This window comes from Myotis daubentonii, chromosome 7 (assembly GCF_963259705.1).
Source record: "Myotis daubentonii chromosome 7, mMyoDau2.1, whole genome shotgun sequence".
In the NCBI taxonomy this organism is placed as follows: domain Eukaryota; kingdom Metazoa; phylum Chordata; class Mammalia; order Chiroptera; family Vespertilionidae; genus Myotis; species Myotis daubentonii.
Genome location: NC_081846.1, coordinates 36,537,752 through 36,561,688, shown reverse-complemented (window position 1 = coordinate 36,561,688; position 23,937 = coordinate 36,537,752). Strand labels below are relative to the sequence as shown.

At 51.4% G+C, this 23,937-nt stretch overlaps 3 protein-coding genes across 6 annotated transcripts in view; all 3 read left to right on the top strand.

Moving 5' to 3' along the window:
* Positions 1 to 777: 777 nt before the first annotated feature.
* Positions 778 to 2,278, top strand: OTOS (otospiralin). Of its 2 annotated transcripts, none has more exons than XM_059703776.1 (4): positions 778 to 879; positions 1,166 to 1,242; positions 1,349 to 1,375; positions 2,036 to 2,278. In XM_059703776.1, exons 2-4 carry the CDS (start codon positions 1,170 to 1,172, stop codon positions 2,218 to 2,220), a joined length of 285 nt encoding a protein of 94 aa, XP_059559759.1. In that variant the 5' UTR covers positions 778 to 879; positions 1,166 to 1,169; the 3' UTR covers positions 2,221 to 2,278. The 2 variants fall into 2 exon arrangements, with proteins under 2 accessions (XP_059559759.1, XP_059559758.1); XM_059703775.1 differs by having other exon boundaries at positions 1,133 to 1,242.
* Positions 2,279 to 4,536: 2,258 nt separating this feature from the next.
* COPS9 (COP9 signalosome subunit 9) lies at positions 4,537 to 9,375 on the top strand. Of its 2 annotated transcripts, none has more exons than XM_059703779.1 (3): positions 4,537 to 4,688; positions 6,449 to 6,521; positions 9,118 to 9,375. In XM_059703779.1, the coding sequence occupies exons 1-3, from the start codon at positions 4,626 to 4,628 to the stop codon at positions 9,153 to 9,155; spliced, it is 174 nt and encodes a 57-aa protein (XP_059559762.1). In that variant the 5' UTR covers positions 4,537 to 4,625; the 3' UTR covers positions 9,156 to 9,375. The 2 variants fall into 2 exon arrangements, with proteins under 2 accessions (XP_059559762.1, XP_059559761.1); XM_059703778.1 differs by lacking the exon at positions 9,118 to 9,375 and adding an exon at positions 7,239 to 7,996.
* A 10,877-nt stretch (positions 9,376 to 20,252) lies between these two features.
* Positions 20,253 to 23,937, top strand: part of NDUFA10 (NADH:ubiquinone oxidoreductase subunit A10) — a 29,405-nt gene continuing 25,720 nt past the window's right edge. Inside the window, exons 1-3 of one of the 2 annotated variants that reach the window (XM_059703774.1) lie at positions 20,253 to 20,415; positions 21,639 to 21,807; positions 22,504 to 22,719. In XM_059703774.1, coding sequence (XP_059559757.1) covers positions 20,341 to 20,415; positions 21,639 to 21,807; positions 22,504 to 22,719 — 460 coding nt within the window. In that variant the 5' untranslated portion in view covers positions 20,253 to 20,340. The remainder of the gene's footprint in view (positions 20,416 to 21,638; positions 21,808 to 22,503; positions 22,720 to 23,937) is intronic. The other variant, XM_059703773.1, reaches the window with a different exon arrangement.

The following is a 23,937-nucleotide window of genomic DNA, read 5'->3' as shown; positions in this document are numbered from 1 at the left end:
CCGATGCAGAAGGAGGCTGAGAGGCCAGACTGTTTGTCCCTGGAAAGGGCAGGTGCCCAAAGGCTTGGGGAGCCCAGGTGTGTGCTGGGCGGATCTATCACCTAGGACCTGCTTGCCACCCTTCCCCACCTCCCCCAGCGACATGCCGTGCTCTGTGGCTGTGAGGAACACGTGGGCGAGGAAGCCCTCTGTGGTGACTCGCACTGATGCTGGGGACCGCTGCCCTGGACATGCTCCTGGACTCGGTGGGAGATGGGACCCCTCGGGCAGGGCCAGGAGGCATGGCTACCATCGTGGGTTTAATCAGGGCAGCCTGACCCACAGAGACCCTGGGACAGCTCCCTTCCCGACACAGATTCAATCACTGTGCTTACATAAGCAGGAGGCGCTGGTCTGCAGATGCAAAGTTGGGCTGGACACCCCCACTTCCTGCCTGCGACTCTGCTCAGCCTGTTCTGCGGTGGGGGCCCCTGATCCGGGGCTCTCTGGGGGTCCCCAGGGCAGCTCTGTGATTACCCTGCTCCTGTGAGGAGGGGGAATGTCAGCCCCAATGTCAAACTCAGAACATCTTTCTCTCTTGGCGCAGAGGGAGTGCCAGTGTGGAATTCATTCTAAAACCCTCCAAAGGGGCCTGTCCAAGCATGTTTTTCTCCCAATTTCATCTTTGGATGAGATTGCAAAAGTGCCCCCGTGGGATTCCACTGCCAGCAGGGCCACCGGCGCCCTCAGTCCTCTGGCAGGAGATGAAATACATTCAGTTTGACGGTTCCCGTAGGTGACGTCTCCGTCCTTGTCCGGCCTTTTATAAAGAGGAGCCTGTGTGCTGGTGGCTGACGCCCATCGGGCTGTGGACTGAGACTGAGGGACAGGAGCGGCCAGGTAACCTCGGACAGGCAGCTGATGGGGCAGGGGGAGGGGTGCAGTTTCTTAAATTGTTAAAATTAAGGCCAATGAAACATGGTTAGCCTCAGAATAATGGCTGGACGCCACTGAAACTGAAATTGCTGTGAAAACACTGGGAACTTGTCTTTCCACTGGAGCTTCTTCCAGGAGCTGCCACTTTGGGGGTGGCGGGAAGAGCTGGGGCCCCCGGGGGTGGGTGGCCCCACCTTCCTGGTTCCTCCTGCTGCAGGTGGACCTGACCCAGTCGGTCGGTCAGTCGCAGGGGGATGTGCCTGGGGAAGATGAAGACCTGCCTGCTGCCCGGGGTGGCCCTCTGCCTCTTGCTGGTGCCTCTGGTGGGTGAGTGGCTGCTCTGTTCCTCTTCGTGCCCCTCAGGGCAGCTGGTGCTCGACAAGGGCCCTGCTCTGAGGCTCTCCTGGCTGACCGCTCTCCTCTTTCTTTGCAGGGGCCAAGCCTGTGCAGGATGAGGGAGGTATTGCATCTGCCTCCAGTTTCTTTTCTCCTGTTGGTGGGGGCGGGGGCAGAAGAAGGGTTGGGTGGGCACTGCTTCTTATTCCGAGAAGATGAAGGGGAGCCCTGAGTCAGCTGGAGGTAAAGCCCTGTCCCCAGAGGGACTGGAGCCCCTTCCCCAGACTGTGCCCTCCAGGCCTCTGGGGACACACCAGGCAGGAGGGAGCCAGACTCTGCATGGTGTTCAACCCTCCAAGCCCCGGAGGACGCACATTCACCCTCAGTACAGTAGCATACAGACTCTGGGGGTGGGGGTGGGGAGGTGGGGTGTGGTCTCCTTTGATATCCCACCAGGAGTCCCCCATGATCCCACCACAGCGACCCCTCCCTGTTCAGTATGTCCAGGACAAGGGCTAGACTTCCCCCTTCCCCTACCCTCCTCTGTCCCCCTCACCAGGAGTCAGGGCAGGGCTAGCTCATCCCCCACCACTCCTTGGATGACCAGGCTCCAGGGAGCTTCCAGGAGGCCCCGGGATGACTCAGGCTGTGCTCCCAACTGGGAGGGTCCCTTCACTGCACTGGCCCTGCTGGGCACCTCCACCTGCCTGAGTCCCCACTGGGAGGGCAACCTGGGCAGGACCAGTGGCACAGCCCCTGAGCCAGGTTGTCATGTGTCTTTCAGACCCATATGCCGAGCTGCCGGCCATGCCCTACTGGCCCTTCTCCACCTCTGACTTCTGGAACTACGTGCAGTTCTTTCAGACAATGGGGGCCTACCCCCAGATCGAGGACATGGCCCGCACCTTCTTCGCTCACTTCCCCCTGGGAACCACCCTGGGCTTCCACGTCCCCTACCAGGAGGACTGAGGGGTCCCCAGCCTGGCGCCCTGACCTCATCAATAAACTCCTGACTTAAAATGCACAACACATGCTGTGGCTTTTTTTCAAGACACAGCTGCACTCGGGACCGGTTTGCCTTCTCACCCCATCAGAAACCAATCTAACAAGCTGCAACTAGCTTTTCCATTGAAATAAAATAATAGAAAGGACTATCTATTGAACTGCAGATACTAGTATTTGGACCAGCATCTAACTCCAGAAATTGTTACACCTGATCAGAAACGTAGGGCTTTGTGAAACGTGTGTGTTATGTGTTACGTTTTGGTGGGATGGGTGATGGAACGTGATTTCATGCTCCGAGAGGTGTGGCAGGTGGTCCTTTAAGATCACTGCTGCAGCTGCTGCTGGGAGCCTCACACAAGTTATCTCAAGAAGCAAGGAGATCACTGTGCTGGTTCTCACAGCCACAAAGGGCGGGGGTGGGAGGGGACTCTCCCAGGACCCAGGCATATGCGGTGAGGGACCTGGAAAGGGGGAGGTGGCACTGGGGCCCAGAGTGCAGGCCTGGTGCCTCCTGTGGCCACCCCACTGGCTCCATACCTCCACGAGGCTTCCTGCCCTCTCACCTTCACCTGTGGCTTCTCTCCCCGTGGCCCAGGTTAAATTCTCAAGAGGAAGACTCTGTTGGCCGAGCTGATCCTGTTGGGCAAAGCTAATACATTCTTTGTCTCTCTTTTCCTCCCTTGAGCTAGTTTGAATTTGGTTTCTGTGAATTTTTTTTAAAGTCCTGATTCCTACAATAGCTGGACATGAGGATTGGTCTTAAATTCCTACTGGGGACAACTGGGCCTCATCCAAACATATCAGAAAAAAGACACCCTGACAGGAGTATCTCCATACCAATGACTTGCCTGTCAATTCGTGTGTGTGTGTGTGTGTGTGTGTGTGTGTGTGTGTGTGTGAACATTTACGTTCCACTCAAATTCTTGTATCCCCAGTTAGGACAAGCATTACGGAATGGAGTCCCCAGCTGCCTCTCCATAGGCTGCCCTAAAGGCCGGGTGCCTTTCTAGGCAGACTCCATGGCTCCCTGGCCAGAACTATGTCCCCTCTGGGGTGTCAGCAGCACCCCAGGTGCCCAGGAACACACAGCTGGGCTGCATTTATGGGTCGTGAAAAGCCTAGCAGACCTTCCTTCTTTTCCCAGAGGAAGAACCTCTATCCCCAGGTCACCCTCAGCAGATCCCTACCTCCCCCCACCCCCACCCCAGCCAATAAATAGCAGACTGCCTACCTCACAGCCCCCTGGGATACCTCATTCTGGTGTTTAGGACTCAGATTTGGCTGTGACTCCCCCCTCACCCTAGTTCACATAACAGGTTCAGTTCCCTTCTATGCAACCCTCTCTCGGTTTCCCCTTTCAGTCAGATCCAACTCCTGGTCCATGTCCTCAGCCCCCTTCACCCCTCAACACACACAAAAAGCATTAGCCACTGCCATCATCCCTGGTACCTGATGGCCGTGGGGACCACAATCCATGGCGATGGTTACCTGAGCTGCTTCTATTTTAAGCTATTGTGACTGATGCTGCTGTGAATATGGGTGTGCAAATTATCTCAGAACTCTGCTTTCATTACTTTTGAGTCTATACTCAGAAGTGGAATTGCTGGATCTCATGGTAACTCTGTGTTTCATTTCGCAGGAGAACCGCCATACTGTTTTCCACCACTGCTGCGCCATGTAGGTTCCCACCAACAGTGCTCAGGGCTCCAGTTTCCCCACATCCTCCTGACTCTGTTATTTTCTGGGGTTTTGATAGCAGCCATCCTGATGGCTGAGGAGGTATCACTGTGGTTTGATTTGCATTCCTGGTGATCAGTGCTGTTGAGCATCTTTTCATGGGCTTTTGGCCATTCTTGTACCTTCTTCGGAGAAAGGTCTATTCAGGTCCTTTACCCATTGTCGAAGGGGGTTATTTGTTGTTGTTGTTGAATTTCAGTCCTCTGTACATCTGGATATTAATTCTAATATCAGTTATATATGATTGGCAAATCTTTTCTCCCATTCTGGGCTGCCTTTTGACTCTATTGACCATCCACATTCTTTAATGAGTATTTCTTGGGCACTCTCTGTGCCAGACCCTTTGGGCTGACCTGTCTGTGGCCGTGGGCCACCTGGACGCCACTGAGCAGCTCCCCTTGTGCCCTGACAGGCAGGCGGGAAAGCCCACAGTCCTGTGGGTCCATAGGGAAACATAGAGTCGGGGGTCCTCCGACGTCTAGAAACACCAGATAAAGAGGAGGGAAGGGAAGGGGACTACCATAGAGTCGGCGATCCTTCGGCGTCTAGACGTGCTGCGGCAGGATGCGTACCGGAAGAGGCGGGCAGATGGCCGGAAGTGGGCCAGGGACACCCGGAACGCCTTGGGGGAGATGAAGCCGGCGGTGGACGAGATGTTCCCCGAGGGCGCCGGGCCCTACGTGGACCTGGATGAGGTGAGGCGGGTGGCTGCGGGGCGAGAGAAGGCGACGGTCCAGTGAGAGGTGAGGGCCGTGCGTGTGTGGAGGCCGGCGTCCCCGGACCCGACAGTGCCCTCCATGCCGAGGACCGCCGGTGCCTGCGGCCAGATGTCGGATCGCCCTGTGTGACTACGGAGGCCGCACGTCCGGGGCCGCGGGGCACGCGAGGGGCGTCGGGGTAACGGAGGACGGTAGCGTCTCGTCTGCGGGACGGGAGACCGGAGCGAGGCCGGTACCGCACGGGAGCTGGGGGCGGGCCGTTTGGCGTTCAGTAACTCTGCACTTTGATGGGACGGTCTGCGGCGTGAGCCTCTCCTGCGATTACTAGTACCCGGGGGTACGAAGCGGCCTTGCGCGCGCCACCCCATGGCGGGAATCCAGTCTGCTGCCCGGCGCAGCTCCCGGGCCCGGCCCGCCGCCCGAGGTCAGAGCCTCGTGCTCTGAAAGTGCAGGGGGACGCGCGCCCGCAGGTCGTGGTAGTAGAGGGCCGGTTGCAGAGACCGGTGTGGTGGGAAGTTGGAGGTACCCCGACCGCAGCGCCCTCTGCCCTCTGGGCGGCCCAGTGAAGGCTTAGGAGAGCCGACCGCGGCCAAACTCTGGCCCGTGCTGGCGTCGGCCAAGTGGAGGAGGGTTCAGAAAGGAGGCCTGGCTAAAACCCAGTGAGGAGGGTTCAGAAAGGAGGGGGTCCGGAAGGTCCGAGTGTAGTTTAGCATCTTCGGGTGCCTGAGAGCTGGGCGCGAAGGGAGCTGGGGAAGGTGCCTCGCCGGTCATGAGGCGCGGGTAGCCCTGCTGGGGAGGGTTCCCTGCACCCACTCAAGGCTCTTCCACCAGCGTGGGCTGCTCAGGCCTGTGTTCAAGTCACTGCCCTGGGCAGCCTGGAACCACCGGGGGTATTGATAGGCTCCCATCCCCAGAGTTTAGGGAACAGGAGGCTTGAAGGGGGTCTGAATGAAGGTCATACCTATAGATGGAGGTAGGACAAGCCCCACACAGCACATTAGGGGGAGAGTTCACATGGCTTGTGGTGATGGGGAAGGGAGGAGGTGGAGAACCCTGGAAACGTCTCCCTGCTACTGAGAGCAGGGTGCGGGGACACATGAGATGCTTGCCTACTGGGAGCCAGGAAAGGTGCAGCAGAAGCCCTGGGAATGTTGGGGATCCAGGCGCAGCAGGGACTGGGGGCCAAGGTACAGAATGCTGCCTCGGAGCTCTCTCCAGCCCTCACCCTGGATGCTGAAGGAGACTGCTGATCCTGCGCTCATCGGGTTGCCCAGCTCTGGTTGTGGCTTGGTTTTACTGCCACCACAGAGTTCTGGCAGGAGAGGCTCTGAACCCCGGTTCGCAGGTCGGTTCCCGGGGAAATGGTTTCGTTCTCCGAAGGAGCAGGGAGCAGTCCAGAGCAGAGCAGGGCTCACACTCAGTGTTGTGGGTTTGTGGCCTCTGTGGCAACGCCCAGTAGGATTTCAGAATCCCTGCTGGAGGTTTTGGGAGAAGTGGTGCTCAGGGCAATGGCAGGGCTCTCTGAAGGGCAAGGAGGGCTTTAGGAATGTAGCACCCGAGAAGACCAAAAACATTCACACCTCCATCCACATCCACTCCTTCACCTGGAACGAAATTTGGACTCGGACCTGGGCACTTCTCTGTCCCTCGCCTTCCCCCTCGTGGAGTGGCGCGGGCCCTGTGAGGCTGTTCTCTCTGGAAATGCTGCTGGCACACCTGACCTCTCCCTTCTGCAGGCCGGAGGCAGCACCGGGCTTCTGATGGACTTGGCAGCCAATGAAAAGGCAGTTCACTCGGACTTCTTTAATGGTAAGGTGCAGGGCTGGGTGCCAGTTTTAATCAGGACATTTCTTCTGCAAGCTGTGCAGTGGAGTGACTTGGTGACACAAGTGATTTAGATCATGGAACAGTAAAACCCAGATCCTGTGCCATTCTCATAACACAGCACAGTTTGTATAAAATAAGTGTGGCTGTTACCACTGGCAGCCAGCCCTGTTTCTCAGAAGAAAAAAAAAATAGCATAAAATTGCTCCCAGTCTTACATTCCAGGCATTGAGTTGGAGCCGTAGACACGCTTTTGGACACGCGGCGGCAGCTGGGTTTGGACAGTGACCTGAGTTGCAAAGCACGAGGACCTGTCTGGCTTCCTCATCGCACTGTCTCCGGATGGCTGGTTTTCTCGCCTTTCTGTTTGCCACTGGTCCCATCCCTGCGCTGCCTTCACAGAGAAGCAGCCACTCTCCAGCCTCACCCACCCCACCCCCAAGAACAGAGGCATTGGTATTTAGACCTTCGTTGCCAAGTACACGAGCATGTGTACAGCTTTAACAAAACACAGTGAAGACTTTATATGAGATCTTCATGCACGTTAGAGGAGCTGTTTTTCTTGGTCTCACAGAGTGTTCCTAAGACCTTGTTCCTAGGTTATGTTAACTCTTACTGAGGGTTCAAGTCGTCAGTAGAAACAGATCGTTTCCTTAGGGGGGTTGAGTGGTGTTTTCTCCCTTTGTCATCCTTTATCCCGAGGAGCCTGCCACTACACAGAACGTTTGTCACTCGTTAGTGGCAGCTATGATGTTACCTTGTCCGTCACATGGTTTTCAGCATATCAAAGACCCTCGAAAGCCTGAGTCTGGGCGATTTTTTGGGCTCCTTTTCAGCCAGTCGTTGCCTAAAAGGAGAACTAGTCTGCCTAGGTAGGTACAGACTTCCCAGGGAGCCTGTCTGTTCCCCTGAAGCAACGTCCCGGCTGCCACCAACTCCTGTCAGAACTGGGGGAAGTGACACTTGAGCCAGGCCTTGAGAACAGAATAGCATTTGTCTCAATTCTCCAAGCAAGGGGGTGTGGGAAACAAATTGTGAAAGGGGCGAGGCCTTTCCTGAGCAGCCTGTGCAAAAATGCCAGCTCACATAGCACGGCTTCGGAGGCCCCTTACCCTGGCCCCGCAGAAGTGTGACCTCTCCTAACACCACACATTCTGATGATCTCCTTCGAAGCCGGACTCACCCTCCACCAGCCCATAGCTTTAAACACAACGATGTTCCAGTGTTCATGTGATTTCCAGACATAGCTCCGACGAGAAAGCATCTGTGAGAGGGGCCCAGCGAGCATTTATCAACAGCAGTTTAGGGCCCTTACCTCCTGGAGTCAGGCCAGAGAACACAGAAGAGCTTGTGCCCACGTCAGAGGCCCACTGACTGTTCACAGGTGCACACTGGCTGTCAGCTTGTGAGCATCCCGTGTTCAGAAGCCATCGCTGTAAGAGGGCCATGTGGGCTTTAGATGGGCTTCTGAGTCCTTCTGCTCATTGAGGTTCCGATGGCCTGTGTCCCACAGGCAGTTCTAACCATGGCCGAGGCTCATCCTCTTCACTGACTGCTTCACAAAACAGCAGCACCAGACAGGGCGCAGGTAGGGACAGTTCCATGGCAAGAGCCCTGACAAAGGTGGGCAGCATTGTTTCTAGGAGCTGACAGCTGAGCAGAGGTTCAGAGGCTGTGAGGATTAGGTAGGGTTGAGGATGTGAGTGCTCACAGCTACAGGATCGCTCACCAGGCCAGGCAGTGAGAGAATGCAGGCGTTGGTGGGACTGACTCAGTGTGGCTGGAGAGGTGTGAACGCAGGGTGAGGGGATGCGAGTGGGGCTGCTGTCTCCTGGCACCCCCGCCCACCCTCTAGCTCGTCACCACTGCATCTTCTCAGTGCATAGGCCACATGAATGGGCTTTGTACAAAATTTTCCCCGTTGCAAAAGGATACATGTTTGTGTTAGGGAATTTAGAAGAAAATATATATAAAAGTAAATGAAAAGGGAAAACGATTGTGACTGTCCACCCATCGCAGTGAGTAGAGTGCTGTGAGAGGGTGGCGTTTGGGCCTGTAGGAACGGGGCTTAGACTCTGTTTCTCGAGCTTGTCTGTCGGTCTGACTCCTTTAAAGAGAGTCATTCTCACATGGCTCAGGCCTTCCACTACCTCCTCCCCCTACCCCATTTTCCTTCTCATGGAGAGCGGTGAGGGGCTTGTGCCCTTCAGCTGCCTGGCCTTACCTCCATGTCACCAGGGTGGGGCCTTGGCCAAGGTGCTCACAAATGGGTGCTGGCATGTCCTGGTGCTCAGTCATGGCTGGGAGATGGTCACCATGTGGTCGGGAACACGCCCTGATGCATTTCTTCAGCTTGTCATCTGAGTAGAAACACGACAGGTTGCATTCTAGACAGCACTGCCCTTGGGCTGCATCTGAGCCTGGTGGGTAGAATCGAGTCTGTCCTAGGAGAAGCCCTTCATATAATTAGATTGTCCAGTGTTTTCTGTGTTTTGAATGACCACATAATTCATTGTGAAGTCATCTTTCAGTCATTTACCTTGTGTGCCCAACTGATGCGTGGTTCTGTTCGTTTATGTAGATTTTGAAGATCTCTTTGATGATGATGACATCCAGTGAGGCGCTGTCTCATGCTGCGTGTGGTCAAGCCTTTGCTGCGTGAGCGTGTGGTGGAGCCCTCAGGACAGTCCCATGGTTCTGCAGAACGAGTGGGAACACCTGAAATGAGGAGATGGTTAACTGAGAAAGGACTGTTTCACCCATCTGAGTGAGGTCAATCCATCTCTGAATGTGACCAACTGTTGTCCTCACTTCAATTAAAAAAGCGATGTCATCACTACATGGTGATTTTCATTCTCGCATTTCTGAGTGAATGTTGCAATCCCTAAAGCTCCCTTTGTGCATGTGCGTGCACGTGTGTGTTGGCGTGCTGAGAAGAATGCGGTGGTGGCACAGAAATCAGTGCACTGCTTCCCGTGTGCAGTGCTGAGTAATTTGGATGGTTCACGAAGGGGGAGTTGGTGTGAGACCCGTCAGAAATTTAGGGCATGCAGGGGTCCTAGTTGCACTGTGGGGACAGGCTCTGATCCCCTCCCTGCTGCACAGTCCCCCACCGGCGCCGGACTTCGTGTTTTCCCACCTTCACATTAGAGCAGCTGCTGTCCCCAAACCTGAGGTCCGAAAAATCAGGACAACTAGCTAATGACATAAGGAAACACCTTCTACCTGAGAAATGTGTGCATTGGTCCATTACTAAGGAGAATGTAACATCTAAGGGGATTAAGTTTTTTAAAGTTTCTTATTGGTCCAGCTCAGCAATTCATAATGACTATAAAAATTAAGATTACTATTTCAAATCAATCTCAAAGTAAAGACATTTCTTCGCTAGGAAATGCCCCTGCCACAGGACTTAGAGTCCCCAGAGTTAAGCAGAGCCACTTAGTAGATGAGCCAGATACGCCAACCTCTTCTATGAGAACTTGCTGACGGCATCGCCCTGATGGCCTCTTGATGAGAGACATTCTCACTGGAGACCAGGGGAGGTTTTGCACAGGGAAGTGTCACCTCGGCCTCAGTTGTGAGTGCCGAGTGGGCTTCAGTCTGTCACTGTGACAGTGCACCTGTCTTGAGGGCGTAGCAGCCCCAAGCCCCGAGAATAGTTGTCCAGTGTCCCTGGAGAAGTGCGGACTGTTGTGTCTGAAAACCCTTCACCTGAAGCTCACTTTGCCCTGGGTCGCAATGGAGACTGCTCCTCTGTGTTGGGTCTCGCCGTTCAGACCTCAGGCTAGTGTGCAGCCTGGTTTCAGAGAGTGGTGATTCTCAGCCGGGTTCTTGAGGTTACTTCATGAGCAGTTTTACAGTTTCCTAACTGGGCTCCCAAAACAGGCCTAGGAGATTCAGTAGGAGAGCAAGTAGGTATTTGGGTAAATTCTTTAGTGACCAATGATTACCCTATGGCAGCAATTTTCAACCTTTTTCATCTCATGGCACATAAACTAATGACAAACTGTTGCACATCAGAAATGTTCTTTTGGCCGAACCGGTTTGTCTCAGTGGATAGAGCATCGGCCTGGGGACTCAAGGGTCCCGGGTTCGATTCCGGTCAAGGGCATGTATCCTGGTTGCGGGCACATCCCCGGTGGGAGATGTGCAGGAGGCAGCTGATCGATGTTTCTCTCTCATCGATGTTTCTAACTCTCTGTCTCTCTTCCTTCCTCTCTGTAAAAAATCAATAAAATATATTTTTTTTAAAAAATGTTCTTTTGCAGCTCCAGTGGCGCAATCGGTTAGCGCGCGGTACTTATACAAAAATGTTCTTTGCTGATCTGACAAAAAAATAGGTATAGTTTTGATTCATTCACACTGGATGGCTATTGATTGTTGTGTTCGCTGTTGTCTTTTTTTTTTTTTTAACTTGGAAAGTAAAAGAGGTCAGTACCCTGACTAAACAGTCAGGTATTGCATGTTGTAAAAATTTTTGCAGCACACCGGTTGAAAATTGCTGCTCTACGGTCATCGTTGGGAAATTTACAAGAGTCTGAGGGTCTTGCACTGCACTGTGGATGCAGCTCAGACCTGCCAGTGGCCCCCCATTTGTCCCTGTGGGGTCCTGGGGATCAACTCCCTTCCTGCTTGGGCCTCAGTTTCCTCATTGGTAAGTGAAGCTCTTGGTCTGGGAGGTCCCTTCTAGTTCCCGGGTCTCTGGTCTACAGCAGGAAGGAGTGATCAAGGCCCTGTGTTTCCTATCCCAGACTCTGAGCGCTCCTCATTCTCACATCAGCCCCACTTGACCTCCTAGTGTCTGCCTGGGATCACAGCATTGTGCAAACATGCCCCTCTGCTGGGGCTGCCGCACACACACGTGACGCCTGCCACCACCCGGGGACAGGGAGCCCGACGGGTCCTTGATGTGCTTCCTGATCCTGGGTGAAGAGCTGCATTCCCTGTCCCCGGAGATCATAGTGCCAGGAGACGAATGGCAGACTTGGAAGGAACACAGGACACCTGGCTCACAGACAAAGGGCTGGGTGTTCATAGTTACCGATGTGAAGAACTTAGAATGGCATGAACCAAGTGACATGTGAGAAACGAATGGGCACAGGACACTGAAAAGACAGTTTACAGAGAACCAATCCCAAAGGCCAGTAACTACAGGGTGGGGTGTAGGTTTACACTTGTGAGTACAAAAAACAGAGTTTATTCTTATGTTATTATTTATTTCCACGTGAACAACTGTAGACCTATTTTGCCCAATCCTTACATATGGCATGCGCACGTATATGTACCATTCCACTCGCCTTCTCCTAGATCCCACCTTAGCCCACGGACTGTGATGATACATGTGTGTATGTGATCACGTGTTCGAATTGTTTCACAAAAGTTCAGGCTCATAGTCCCATGGGCAGGATAGTAAATGAATAGCCTGTGCAATCGCAGTGTGAAAGTTGTGAGCAGGGGGCAGGGACAGGTCCTTGGAGGTGAGCTCCAGATGGCAGGAGGAGGAGAGAGAGAATTAGGAGAGAAGCCCGACTGTGTGCACTGTTCAGTGGGGTGGCCGTGAGAGTGGGTGAGGGGGTCCCCAGCAGTGGTGAGGGGTGCTGGGGTGGAGGGATGGCCTTTCTTCCTGTCTTCTGGGTCTGCCCAAGTTTGCAGCTGAAGCAGAGAAGGAAGGCCTACCTTCCAAGGTCAAGGGCCACTAACTCACAGAGCTCCAAAGCAGGGACTGGTTGCACAGCCGAGTCCCCGAGCTTGGAGAGATTGTCAGCCAGGGTCTGGCAGACCCACAGATTGAAGTGCCGGTTTCCCTGAAGAAGATGAGCTGGGCTCTTCCAGAGATGGTGCCTCTCTTCAGCTGGAATCAGCCCTGCAGGGCAGTGATTTCTGTGCAGCTAGAATTCACCTGCGCTGTGGCACTAGAGATGAGTTTGCACAATTTGAGAGTCATTTGTGAGTCGATAGATGGAAGCGCCCTACAGGAAGGGATCTGCGTGGGGACCCAGGGTGATTTGTTCCCACCACTGTCCTTGGACGGTGGAGTTGGTTTTGTTTTGTTTGTTTGTTCTCTTTTTCCTTTTGAATCAACTTTAAACATTATTTTGCTGAGACTTAATTTATCCTGTCACTTGGAAAGCTCACCCCATCCCCAACTGTGCCCAGTGCAATTAAGTCAGTGTTGAAATAACCTGCTGGAACTTTTGCTGAAACAGGAGAACCACTGAGCCTGCCATGATAACAACATTTAGAGAGTGAGCTGTATTTTTTCCTTAACATCTTGCTGACGATTGTAATAATCCCCAAAGATCCGCTCACTGAAGGCCAACTTTGAGTCCAGCACTGTGTCCTCAGCACGTTCCAGGGGAGGGGGTGGGTGGATAGTGCACTCAGTTTGCAGATGAACCCATGACCTCACTGAGGACCGGGCAGAGCAGGACACTCAGGCCCAGGCCATGGTTCCACCCTCCAAGACGTGAGACCTGAAGGAAGTTACATAACTTCCCTGCCTCTGTTTTCTATCTACACAAATGAAGGTTACACTTAGCTCAAGAAAATAAAAATTTCTGGTCAGCAAAAACTGTCATGGAGCCCTGGCCAGTTTGGCTCAGTAGTTAGATCGTCGGCCCATGGACTGAAGGGTCGTGAGTTCAATTCTGGATCAAGGGCATGTACCTCAGTTGCAGACTCAATCCCCGGCAAGTAGGGTGCTTGTGGGAGGCAACTAGTCCATGTGTCTCTTGAACAGATGTTTCTCTCCCTCTCCCCTCGCCTTTCTTCCTCCCTTCCACTCTCTCTAACGATCCATGGAAAAGTATCCTTGGGTGAGGATTAAATAATGATAATAAAAAAAAAAGCCGAAACCAGTTTGGCTCGGTGGATAGAGCGTCGGCCTGCGGACTGAAGGGTCCCGGGTTCGATTCCGGTCAAGGGCATGTACCTGGGTTGTGGGCACTTCCCCAGTGGGGGATGTGCAGGAGGCAGCTGATCGATGTTTCTCTCTCATCGATGTTTCTAACTCTCTATCTCTCTCTCTTCCTCTCTGTAAAAATTCAATAAAATATATTAAAAAAAAAAAAAAAAGCTGTGGAGGAGTCGTCCAGCCACAGACTGAGGAGGACAGTACCCATGGGTGCATCTTGCCCTGTGTACTGAGGGCAGTAGCCAGACGAGTCCAGGTCCTCTCCCGCTTGTATGACATCCCAGTGCAGACAAAGTTCACCCTGGGGACGCAGGTCAGGGAGTGGCTGCCTTGAGTTAGTGGAGGTGGCAGGGGAGGAAACACTGGAAATGTGGGGGGATTACATGGTTGTATTTAACTGTCAACACTCATCAAACCAAATGCTTGAGTTCTGAGCATTTGCATACGTGCACATTGTACATCAATAATTTTTTTAAAAGAAAAGCGCATCAGTCAGCTCTGGCTGCCATCATGAAGTACCACAGACAGTGTGGCCTAAACAATGGAAATTTATCTCTTCAATGTTCTGGGGGCTGAAAGTCCAAGTTCAAGGTCCGGGCAGGGTTGGTTTCTGGTAAGACCTTTCTCCTTGGCTTACGGATGGCCACCTTTGTCCTGTGTCCTCTCAGAGCCTTTTCTCTGTGCAGGTGGGCTCCTGGTGTCTCTTCTTCTAATAAGGACACCAGCCCCGTTGGATGAGGAGCCTACCTGAATGACATCATTTAGCTGTAATTCCCTCTTAAAGGCCCCTTCTCTGCAACACAGTCCCATTGGGGACTGGGGTTTCAACATATCAATTTGGGGGGGAACATGATTCCATAACAAAAAGACTTATTGTCTTAATTAACCCTTTGAGTGCCAACCAATATCCTAGGAACTATGCTAAAATTGCCAAGGCATTTTTGCTGATTTTACAGCAGTTTAGGAAAAAAATTATGAATTGCAAGTAAATGAAGTTACATATTTAAAAATTTAAGGAAACCTTTACTACATTGACATATTTAGCAATATCAGCATCACTAATAAAAGCAGATTTAGAACTGGACGCCATTTTGAAGCTTTGATAGCGCTCCCGGCACTTTTGGCAAAAGACAGGAGAAGCGTGATCGTGCTCCCTGGCACTCTAGGGGTTAATCAATTAAATCTATTTTTATTGATTTCATGGAGAAAGTTGGGGATTTTAGGAAAAATAAAACAAATATAATAAAAGCCTAATATGCAAATCGACCGAACTGCAGAATGACTGGTGGAACAACCAGTCGCTATGATGTGCACTGACCACCAGGGGCAGACACTCAACTCAGGAACTGCCCCCAGCCTGCAGGCCCCAGGCCAGCCAAGGTGGGTGCCAGTGGGGGCCCTCCGATTGCCCTGCCGGTCGCCCCGCAGAGGGAGGCGATTGGCGGCGGCGATGGAGGACGGGGCCAGCCAACAGGCAGCACCAGGCCTGCCAAGGTGGGTGCCAGCGGGGGCCCTTTGATCGCCCCACCTGTTGCCCCACAGATCGTCCCTGATCACCGGCCAGGCCTAGGGACCCTACCCGTGCTCGAATTTCGTGCACTGGGCCTCTAGTAGGTTTATAATTTCACCCTGCTCTAGGTGTCCATAGTCAGAACCTAAAAGAGAAAAGATACTACTCCTACTCTGTTCACAAGGCAGAAAACAACAATTTTCAAGAGGTTATTTCCTGCCTAATTGGCAGGGCTCAGTAGTTGAGTATTGACCTATGAACCAGAAGATCACTGTTTGATTCCTGGTAAGGACACATGCCCGGGGGGAGAGGGGGGAGAGGGTGGGAGGGAGGGAGGGCGGGACATGCAGGAGACAGACAATGATTATCTTTCATCTTGATATTTCTATGTTTTTATTTCTCTCTTCCTCTCCCTGGCTCTCTGAAATCAATAAATATATATGTATTTAAAAAGAGGTTACTTCCTTGTCACTAACTTTATTGAGATGCAGTTTACATGCAGTAAAATGCACCCATTTTAAGTGTCAGGCAGTGTTTTGGCAAATGTTGGCATCCATCTAACTTCTGGCACATGGAAGTACCAGGGCATTTCCATCACTCCAAACCCAAGTGTTCTCTCTTTTATAGTAAGAAACCTCTCCATCTGGCCCTGGCCAGGTGGCTCAGTTGGTTGGAGTGTCAACCTGTACACCAAAAGGTGGGGGGTTTGATCCCTGGTCAGAGAGTGTACGGAAGGCAACTGATCAATATTTTTCTCTCTGTCTCTTCCTGAAAAATCAATTTAAAAAATATCCTCAGGTGAGGATTTAAAAAATAAAACAAACTGGTTATGGTTAACTATATCTTCTAATAAAAAAAAACACCCCAAAATGTGGATGCTGCCATCCTCTTGCTCAGTCAGAATCATGGCCATCCTTGTCTAGTTGGGAAAAGGCACCCCACAGAAGGAGGGACAATTAAAGGTCTCCCCCCAGTTTTTGAAAGCTGACCAGAAGAGCAACTCACAGCCCCTGGAAGAGGTGAACTGGGAGATGTGAAGTATGGATGGTGTTGGCAGCTTTCTCCGCTGTATAGACAAAGACCATCTGGAGGGAGAGATCAGCCTGAGCCCACAACACGTCCAACAAATGACCAAGCCACCACAAGGGTATCTCCACCAGAAGTGACTTCTCCGAAGAGCTTCCAAGTATCCCACTTAGAGCGGAATCTGCCTTCCCACGTAATACAGACGTTCTAGCTCACAATCGAGACGGCATTGCTTTCATCTGGGATCTTTGGGTTTGGTGAGACACAGATCGCCAATAAGGAATCTGAATGGATGATCGAATGTTTGATCTTGGTTGTGGTCATACTGCCCAACTATATTCATTTGACAAAGCTCATAGAACTTTACATTTATAAATAAATTATAACTTCATAAAGTTGTATCAGAAGGAACATTCCAATTAAGAAAAATCTACAGTAAACATGGTATTTGGTAAGATATTAAAAGCCCCCAAACACACGTATTTACTCTAAATTAATTTTTTAAAATTTCCATTGTTCCAGGATTATTTGTCAAAACGTCTACCCTTTCTCCACCTTGACACTTTTCTCAAAGATTAATTTACCATTTATACATGGACAATTTCTAGGTTATAGTACATTCTGTTTATATATAGTTTGTTCTGTTTATAGTATATACTATATATCTATATGCCAATTTCATGGTAACTTGATGACTGTGAATTTACAGTAGTTCTTGAATTAGGTAGTAGATACCCTTCAAATTTAGTTTCTTTTTCGAAAATGATTTTGACTCTCCTAGGACCTTTTCTTTCTATAAAAATCTTAGAGTAAGATTTTAAATTTCTAAAGCCTGCTGGGATTTTGATTGTTAATGTTTGAAATTTATAAATAAATTTGGAGAGAATTAGCATCTTGACAACATTGAAAAATTTAATCCATGAACATGGTATATCTTTCCATTTAATTGTAGGCCTTTGTTATTTTCTTTTAACAATGTGTTATATTACTTAGTGTTTCTCTTATCAGTATTTTTCAGTCTTCAGGATGAGGCCTGCAAAGGGTCAGCGTCTTCTAGCTCAACCGAAGGCATATGCATGTGTGGGATAATGGCCAGCGGGTGGAGAAAAATCTTTTCTGGTGCTTCTGGATGTGAAAGCCCAATGCTGTGGTTCCATATCCCATTGGTAAAGTCAAAATGGGAGATACAGTTGGATGGGGAGACATGGAGCTGGACTGGAAGGCTGGGATTAAGGTGGAAGTTATAAGAACTGGAATGTTTGAATGCACTTCATTGAGTGGCTGCATCTCCTCTGCATGAATGTATTGTTGAGACAGATATTATGTCTGACCAGGGAGCACGTCCCTTACCTAGTATTATAAAACAGCAGGCATGGATGTTCACCCTTCGGTCAGTATTAATTAGACATACTACACGGGAGTACATAGACTTGCCTGAGCCTGCACAGGTTGTTAATTTGAAACAGCATAGAACACCTACCTAGTGGACACAAGGAGATTAGCACTTTAATAAGCAACATGTTAGAAGCTGGAATGCGTGGAATCAGAGTCTCTGTGTAACAGTGCCATGTGGCCTGTGGGAAAGGCAGCGGCTTGTGGAGACTGACAGCAGACTCCAGATTTGGATCAGCAGTTCTCCTGTTAGCGTCAGCAGTTATCACTGTGGCTTCAATAGTGCGAAACTTACGGCACGCTAAAGGAGACTTGTATCACGGGCGCCTTTTGCAAATGCTTTTCTGCAGTCTCAGGAAGGAGCCAGCCGCAGCTTGCCTGCATGTGGGGAGGATCCCAATTCACATTTATCCAACAGCCACATAGCTCTCAGAACTCAGCAGCTTACTGTCGTAAGTTGGTTAGAAGGGATTTGGACTTGATGCAGGGTCTGAGTGTAATAAAACACTACGTTGATATCATGATATCAGAAACTGGAGAGCAGGTGGGGACTGACTTAAGTTAATGCTGATACAGGTGACTAACAGAGTCTGCTTGATAAACCAGCAAAGATCCAAGGGCCCTCCCACTGGCCGAAATTCTTAGAAATAACACAAGCAGAAGCCACCCTCAACATCCCACAGGCAACGGAAAATAACTTCATCCATCGCCTCTCCCTGGAATAAGGAAGAAACAGTGTGTGGCTGGGTTGTCTTGATTTTGGAGGTTGCATGTTTCACATCTGGGAATGTTGCCAGCACCTACCCCTCCCCAAGAGAAGGCCAAATTCGAGTGGTGGCCTGAACAGTAGGTTGTCCAAATATCTCTATGGATGCCCTTGGCCCTGATGATCCCCAAGGGATGTGATCTGGAGGAACCAGCAACTCACACTCCTGCAGACTTGCTCATAGCTAAAGCCCATGAGTGCCACCCAGCGGCAACCACTGGGATTTTGGACCAAAACATTTCCAGGTGCAGGGGTAGGGTGATCACTGATCACTATATGAGAGACAATTACTAGCTTGCTATTAGGCATTGACTGAAAGTGTCCCTAGGACTGAGGACAGAAAGTAATCTTGAAACTCAAAATAACCATCATGTCTTGGGTGATGTTAGAGACACTATGATAAGGAGAGCAGTGCCCAGGAGGCATGTGAGGGGGTTCTTCAGAACCACTTGAGGGGCTGCCAGGTTCTGCTGCCACATGGGCAGTGTCCTATGATCAGCTCTTGATTGACCAACGAGATGAGGGTTTGAGGTGGAAGGACAGCATGTTTGGAAGTTTAGCTACCCTATGACCAGCTGATGGAGAACCCTGATTGAAGAAGGCAGAAGCCAGCTAGCTCAGTGGGGCTGAATCGCATGCTGGTTTCCTTGCCGTGATGGAAGAATTAAACAACAGTGGGTGTCCTGTGTGGGAGTGTTCACTCACTCTTGGGCAGTGGCCGATAACCCGGCTCTGTGACCAGGGAGGTGGGCAATAGAAAACTGGACTCTTAAAGGGATGCCGGGATGGGGCATGGCCCTACGGAAATCTCTCTGAAATGTCACTCTTCATAACCAAATGCCTACCCATCCATCCATCCTCATCTCTTTTGGACTCCTTATTCTGTCCATTTGTCTCTCTGTCTATTCCTGCAGCAACGCTATGCTGTCGCAATTACTATAGCTTTTCATATATCTTGATATCTGGAAGTAAGTCCTCTGTCATTGTTCTTTCTCTTCACCATTGGGCTTGGTTATATTAGCATTTCCTAAGTAAAGGTGGGAGTATGCATTTTAGAATCAGCTTGTCCATTTAAACAGAAGAAAAAATTAGTTGGATTTTTATTGAGATTGTGCTGAATCTATAGACCTTCTTTGTTGTCTTTACAATTCTGAGGACAAGGCATATATCCCTCTATTCCAGTGGTTCTCAACCTTCTGGCCCTTTAAATACAGTTCCTCATGTTGTGAAGCAACCATAAAATTATTTTCGTTGCTACTTCATAACTGTAATGTTGCTACTGTTATGAATTGTAATGTAAATATCTGATACGCAGGATGGTCTTAGGCGACCCCTGTGAAAGGGTCATTCGACCGCCAAAGCGGTCATGACCCACAGGTTGAGAACCGCTGCTCTATTCATTTAGGACGCGTAAGTCCATCACCACCAAGATACTGAACAGTTCCAATACCACGGCGACTCCTCTGGCATTGGGAACTGGGAATCTGTACCGGGGCCCTGCCTGGCCAAGTGCGGAAGCGCTGCGCATCCAGCAGAAGCCGTGCTTGGAGTGTGGATCTTTCCCCAGCTAGTGATAGACGGCCCAGTGTTGTGATGCGGGCAGAGGCAGCTTCGCCAGCCATGCGATCGGGAGGGTCAACAACGAACACTGGACTGTGCTCTGTGTTCTGAGCACCTTTAAGGTGATTTAGGCGAAGCTACAATGTTCAGGGGGTTGGGGGTACTAAGTGCATTTTTGACATTTACCGGGCTGTAACCCTATTTGAGACAAGCAGGAATTATCACATCAGAGAAACATCCATCGATAGCACCGCACGTGACTGGGCGGGAAGGCCCGCCCACCGCCCCTGGTTCCGGCGGCTCAGGCGCCCTGGCTCCCTCCCCGGCCAGCCCCCGGCCGCCTGCCCAGCCTCGGTGGTCTCCGAGCTGCAGACATTTTCAAAGAGGAGATGCGGACGCCGGCTCGGAGGGGCCTGCGAGAGCGGGACGAGGCAGAGACTAAGGGTATCAGGTCGCGCGGCGCAGACGGCGGCCCCACCGCCAAGGCACGCTCTCCGCGCCTGCGCCCTGCGTGATGTTCCCAACAGGCAGCGCGAGGGCACCTTGTCGTGACGTCACGGCGGCGCGCCGGCCCCGAAAGAAGACCCCGCGCGACCGCGTCCCCTCAGGTCCTTGAGCTGGTGCTGACGGCGGAGCTATGGCCTTGACCCTGTTGAGACTGGCTCCCGTGTCCGCGTCCGCGCGGGGCCTCGCGGCGGTGGCCCAGCGCTCGGTGAGGCGGCGGCGGGCGGGGGGTCCGGCCTGCCCTCCCGGCCCCACCCCTTCCCCTGTCCCCGGGCCTCTGGGCGGCGGCTCTCCGTGTCTGTCTCGGGGGGACGCCTCTGCCCCCGGTGCCGATTCGCGGACAGACCTCAGGGGCCGCGAACTTCCCCGGCCTCTTTATCCCAGGGGCCCGAGGCGAACCGGCCGCCCGCTGCCCTGGTGTGGGAGGCCGGTCTGCAGGCCCCGTACCCCGGGCAGGTGTGCGGTGCGCGGACGCACGAGCAGGTGCGGTGCGCGCGAAGGAGCCCGGCGCGCGCTCCCCGCTGCACTGGGTCGCGTAGCGGCTCTGACACCCAGCCCGGGCGGGGCCTGACGCAGAGCCGAAGGCGTTTGGGCTGGATTTGGGAGGACGAGGGGACCCCCGTGGTCGCCAACAGGGACGGCTGGCACTGCACGCGGGGGGTCCGGAGAAGCACAACTGTGGCTGGAAACTTGGGAATACATCGCTGGGTGGCTGTGGCTTGCTAGTCACTTTGCCCTTCGATTGTATTTCTCTGTGTGCGTGTGTGCCCGCGGGCGTTGGAGGGATTGTTATGGTTTTAGTGCAAAAAATAGATTGGGGGTATTGAAGACAGGAGATGAGGCAGGTGTTTGCATTGTGGGTGAGAGAGGTGAGGACATCTGTGGATCCGTGGGATAGGAAGGTGACGCAGGATCAGTAGGATTTTGTGAGTGATTGTGGAGTTGGAGGAAGGAGGAGCATGTGAAAGATGACTCCATACGTGCGCTGTTTCCCTTGGTTGGTAGTGGAAAAGAGAGCTTCTGAGGGATCAGAGTTGGGTGCAGGGTGTGGATGCCACATCTCAGTTTTAGGTCTGTTATCTTTGAGGAATTATCAGGACACCTAGTGGAGCTGTTTGAAGACAGTGAGGCAATCCGGACAGACTAGACTGGAGAAATGTTCTTTATGTCCTTCCTACCTTTCTCCCCCCCTCCCCCCCACTCTCCCTACACTCTGCCTTACTTTCATCTATCCAATTTTTATTAAACATAATCCCCTGTCCTTAAGAATTTACCTTGGGGGTGGGACGGGGAAACCTGTAATTAAACAAATAGGTAGTAAAGTTGTAGATATTGGCATTTTTATAACCAACGGCCTTCTTGGCCTTTTACCTAATAGCTGCTCGTGCCTGCAGCAGCTAGCATGCCCACATGTGTTGTTGTGTTTTTCAGGGAGGAATCCATACGAGTGTACAGGGCCAGAGACAGTTTGGCCCTTTGGCATTCATATTTGGCGACAAAACATCAAAAAAACTGACAAAATTCAGCAAAGTGATAACCGTCGATGGCAATATATGTTCTGGAAAAGGCAAGCTTGCAAAAGCAATAGCAGAGAAACTAGGTATGAATCTGTGTCATGCAGAATGACAATATTTTCTCCGATGTATGGTTGCTTCTCTGAGGTTGATTTTACTTTAATATTGGCTAGGTAGAATTGGTCTAAGGTAGGTATTTTGCATTTAAAAATATTTATAAAAAAGCTGTTTTTAACTTTCATATTTGGAAAATTAAAAAATCCTTGCCATTCTCAGTTTGATGGAAATGGTGCACTTTGACACGAGCTGTCTTACTTGAGCTTTATAATAGCCTCTGAAACGGGGCATATAAAGGCAGTCATCACAGATGGGTAAACTCAGTATGAAGCCAACTGCACAAAGCTCTTTAGAGCAAAGCCAGGTGCCAGCCCCCTCTCCTACTCCCATACCTTCCTGTGATCCTTAACGAGCACCTGCTTGCTTGCACACGGGACTCCCATAGTTGTGGGTTGAGTTCATATGGGGTGGGGGTGCAGGGAGGCTTGTTGCAGTGAAACCTCTGAGCCGACATGCTTCTCTCACGCCTGTTTCAGACATGTATTCAGTGTCTTTAGTGCTCCCTTGAGCACACCTGTGTCTTTGGTGTGCATGTTACTGTCCCCAGGTCCTCACCAGTGAGCCTCAGTGCTGGTGTTCAGATGGGGGTTCCTGTTAGTGCATGCTGCTTGCTGATAGGGTGTGAAGCATCCACCTCTCTTTTCATGTGGTCTGTCTCTCCTCAGGCTTGAAGCACTTTCCTGAAGCAGGAATACACTATGTGGACAGCACCACGGGGGATGGAAAACCCCTGGACGTACAGTATAGTGGCAACTGCAGTTTGGAGAAGTTCTACGATGATCCCAAAAGTAATGATGGCAACAGTTACCGTCTGCAGTCCTGGCTGTATGCCAGTCGTCTCCTGCAGTACGCAGACGCCTTGGAACACTTGCTGAGCACAGGTGCAGTATCCATGGCCAGGTAGCTGGTGAGCGTGTTCTGCACTTGAACCCTGTTCTGGAACTCAGCCACTTTAGATTGCCACTAGTGAGTTTTTCCTTAAGGGCATCTGATGAAGCAACTTCTCTCTTTCCATAAGATCATAAATTTCCCAAGACCCATGTGATCGTCGTTTTAGAATAAATTCACTTCATATTATTTAACTTTTGTGTATTGGAGTGAGATTTATGGATTATATGGAATTTGTCTGGCACATTTGTCAAAACAAAGAAGGGGAAAAAAGGACCTCCAAATGACTGGGAGGAAGTGGAGCCATGTGCCAGACAGAGGTAGGGTTGCAACAAAATAGGGTTGTCACTGAAGCTCAGAGATGGGCTGGAATTAACCATCACTCCAGAGGGTGGAAGTTAACCATCTGGATGATGGCAGTGGTGGAGGAGATGGCATACACAGCAAGGGGGGGGGGGGTGCCCCTGAAAGTTACATGAAGCAGGTATGAAGTGGACAAGGGCTATGTACTGGGGCAGGCAAGGCTCAGAGTCTTGGGGGCAAGTACCAGGGATAAGTACAGGAGATGGAGGGACTCGGGACAAATGGGGCAAGACCACAGTTGTTGGGAATGCAGAATAAGGTTGGAATTCAGGCCGGGCTGCTTCATCCTCCTGGTAACTTGCACATGGGTGAGACTTGGTCCCCAGAACACCCTGAGACTCAGAAGACGGATGCAGCACTGGTACACGGCCACAGTCACAAGCCCAAGCAGTCCTGCGTTCTCGCACAGAAACAGATGCTATGTGTGAGATGGGTGGTTTGTACCAGCCACTGTACCAGTACATGGTTGCCACACCAATCGACTATCAGTTATCTGGTGAGCTTATTTACGAAGAGCCCAGCTGCCACCTAGAGCAGTGGTTCTCAACCTTCTGGCCCTTTAAATACAGTTCTTCATGTTGTGACCCAACCATAAAATTATTTTTGTTGCTACTTCATAACTGTAATGTTGCTACTGTTCTGAATCGTAATGTAAATATCTGATATGCAGGATGGTCTTAGGCGACCCCTGTGAAAGGGTCGTTCGACCACCAAAGGGGTCGCGACCCACAGGTTGAGAACCGCTGACCTAGAGGTTCTGCTTCATGGGGTCTGAGCGTGAGCACAGGTCACTGATGATGATGGTTCAGAAGCCTGCATTTGAGAGACCCTGTCTATGTTCTGGCAGG

Bases quoted from the DNA above. Each gene is read 5' to 3' on its own strand.
- COPS9 (XM_059703778.1), top strand. From the start codon at position 4,626: ATGAAGCCGGCGGTGGACGAGATGTTCCCCGAGGGCGCCGGGCCCTAC. The intron at 4,689-6,448 runs GTGAGGCGGGTG...TCCCTTCTGCAG, and splicing joins CCTACGTGGACCTGGATGAG to GCCGGAGGCAGCACCGGGCT. The intron at 6,522-7,238 runs GTAAGGTGCAGG...CTTTATCCCGAG, and splicing joins TCACTCGGACTTCTTTAATG to GAGCCTGCCACTACACAGAA.
- OTOS (XM_059703776.1), top strand. From the start codon at position 1,170: ATGTGCCTGGGGAAGATGAAGACCTGCCTGCTGCCCGGGGTGGCCCTC. The intron at 1,243-1,348 runs GTGAGTGGCTGC...CTTTCTTTGCAG, and splicing joins CTTGCTGGTGCCTCTGGTGG to GGGCCAAGCCTGTGCAGGAT. The intron at 1,376-2,035 runs GTATTGCATCTG...TGTGTCTTTCAG, and splicing joins GCCTGTGCAGGATGAGGGAG to ACCCATATGCCGAGCTGCCG.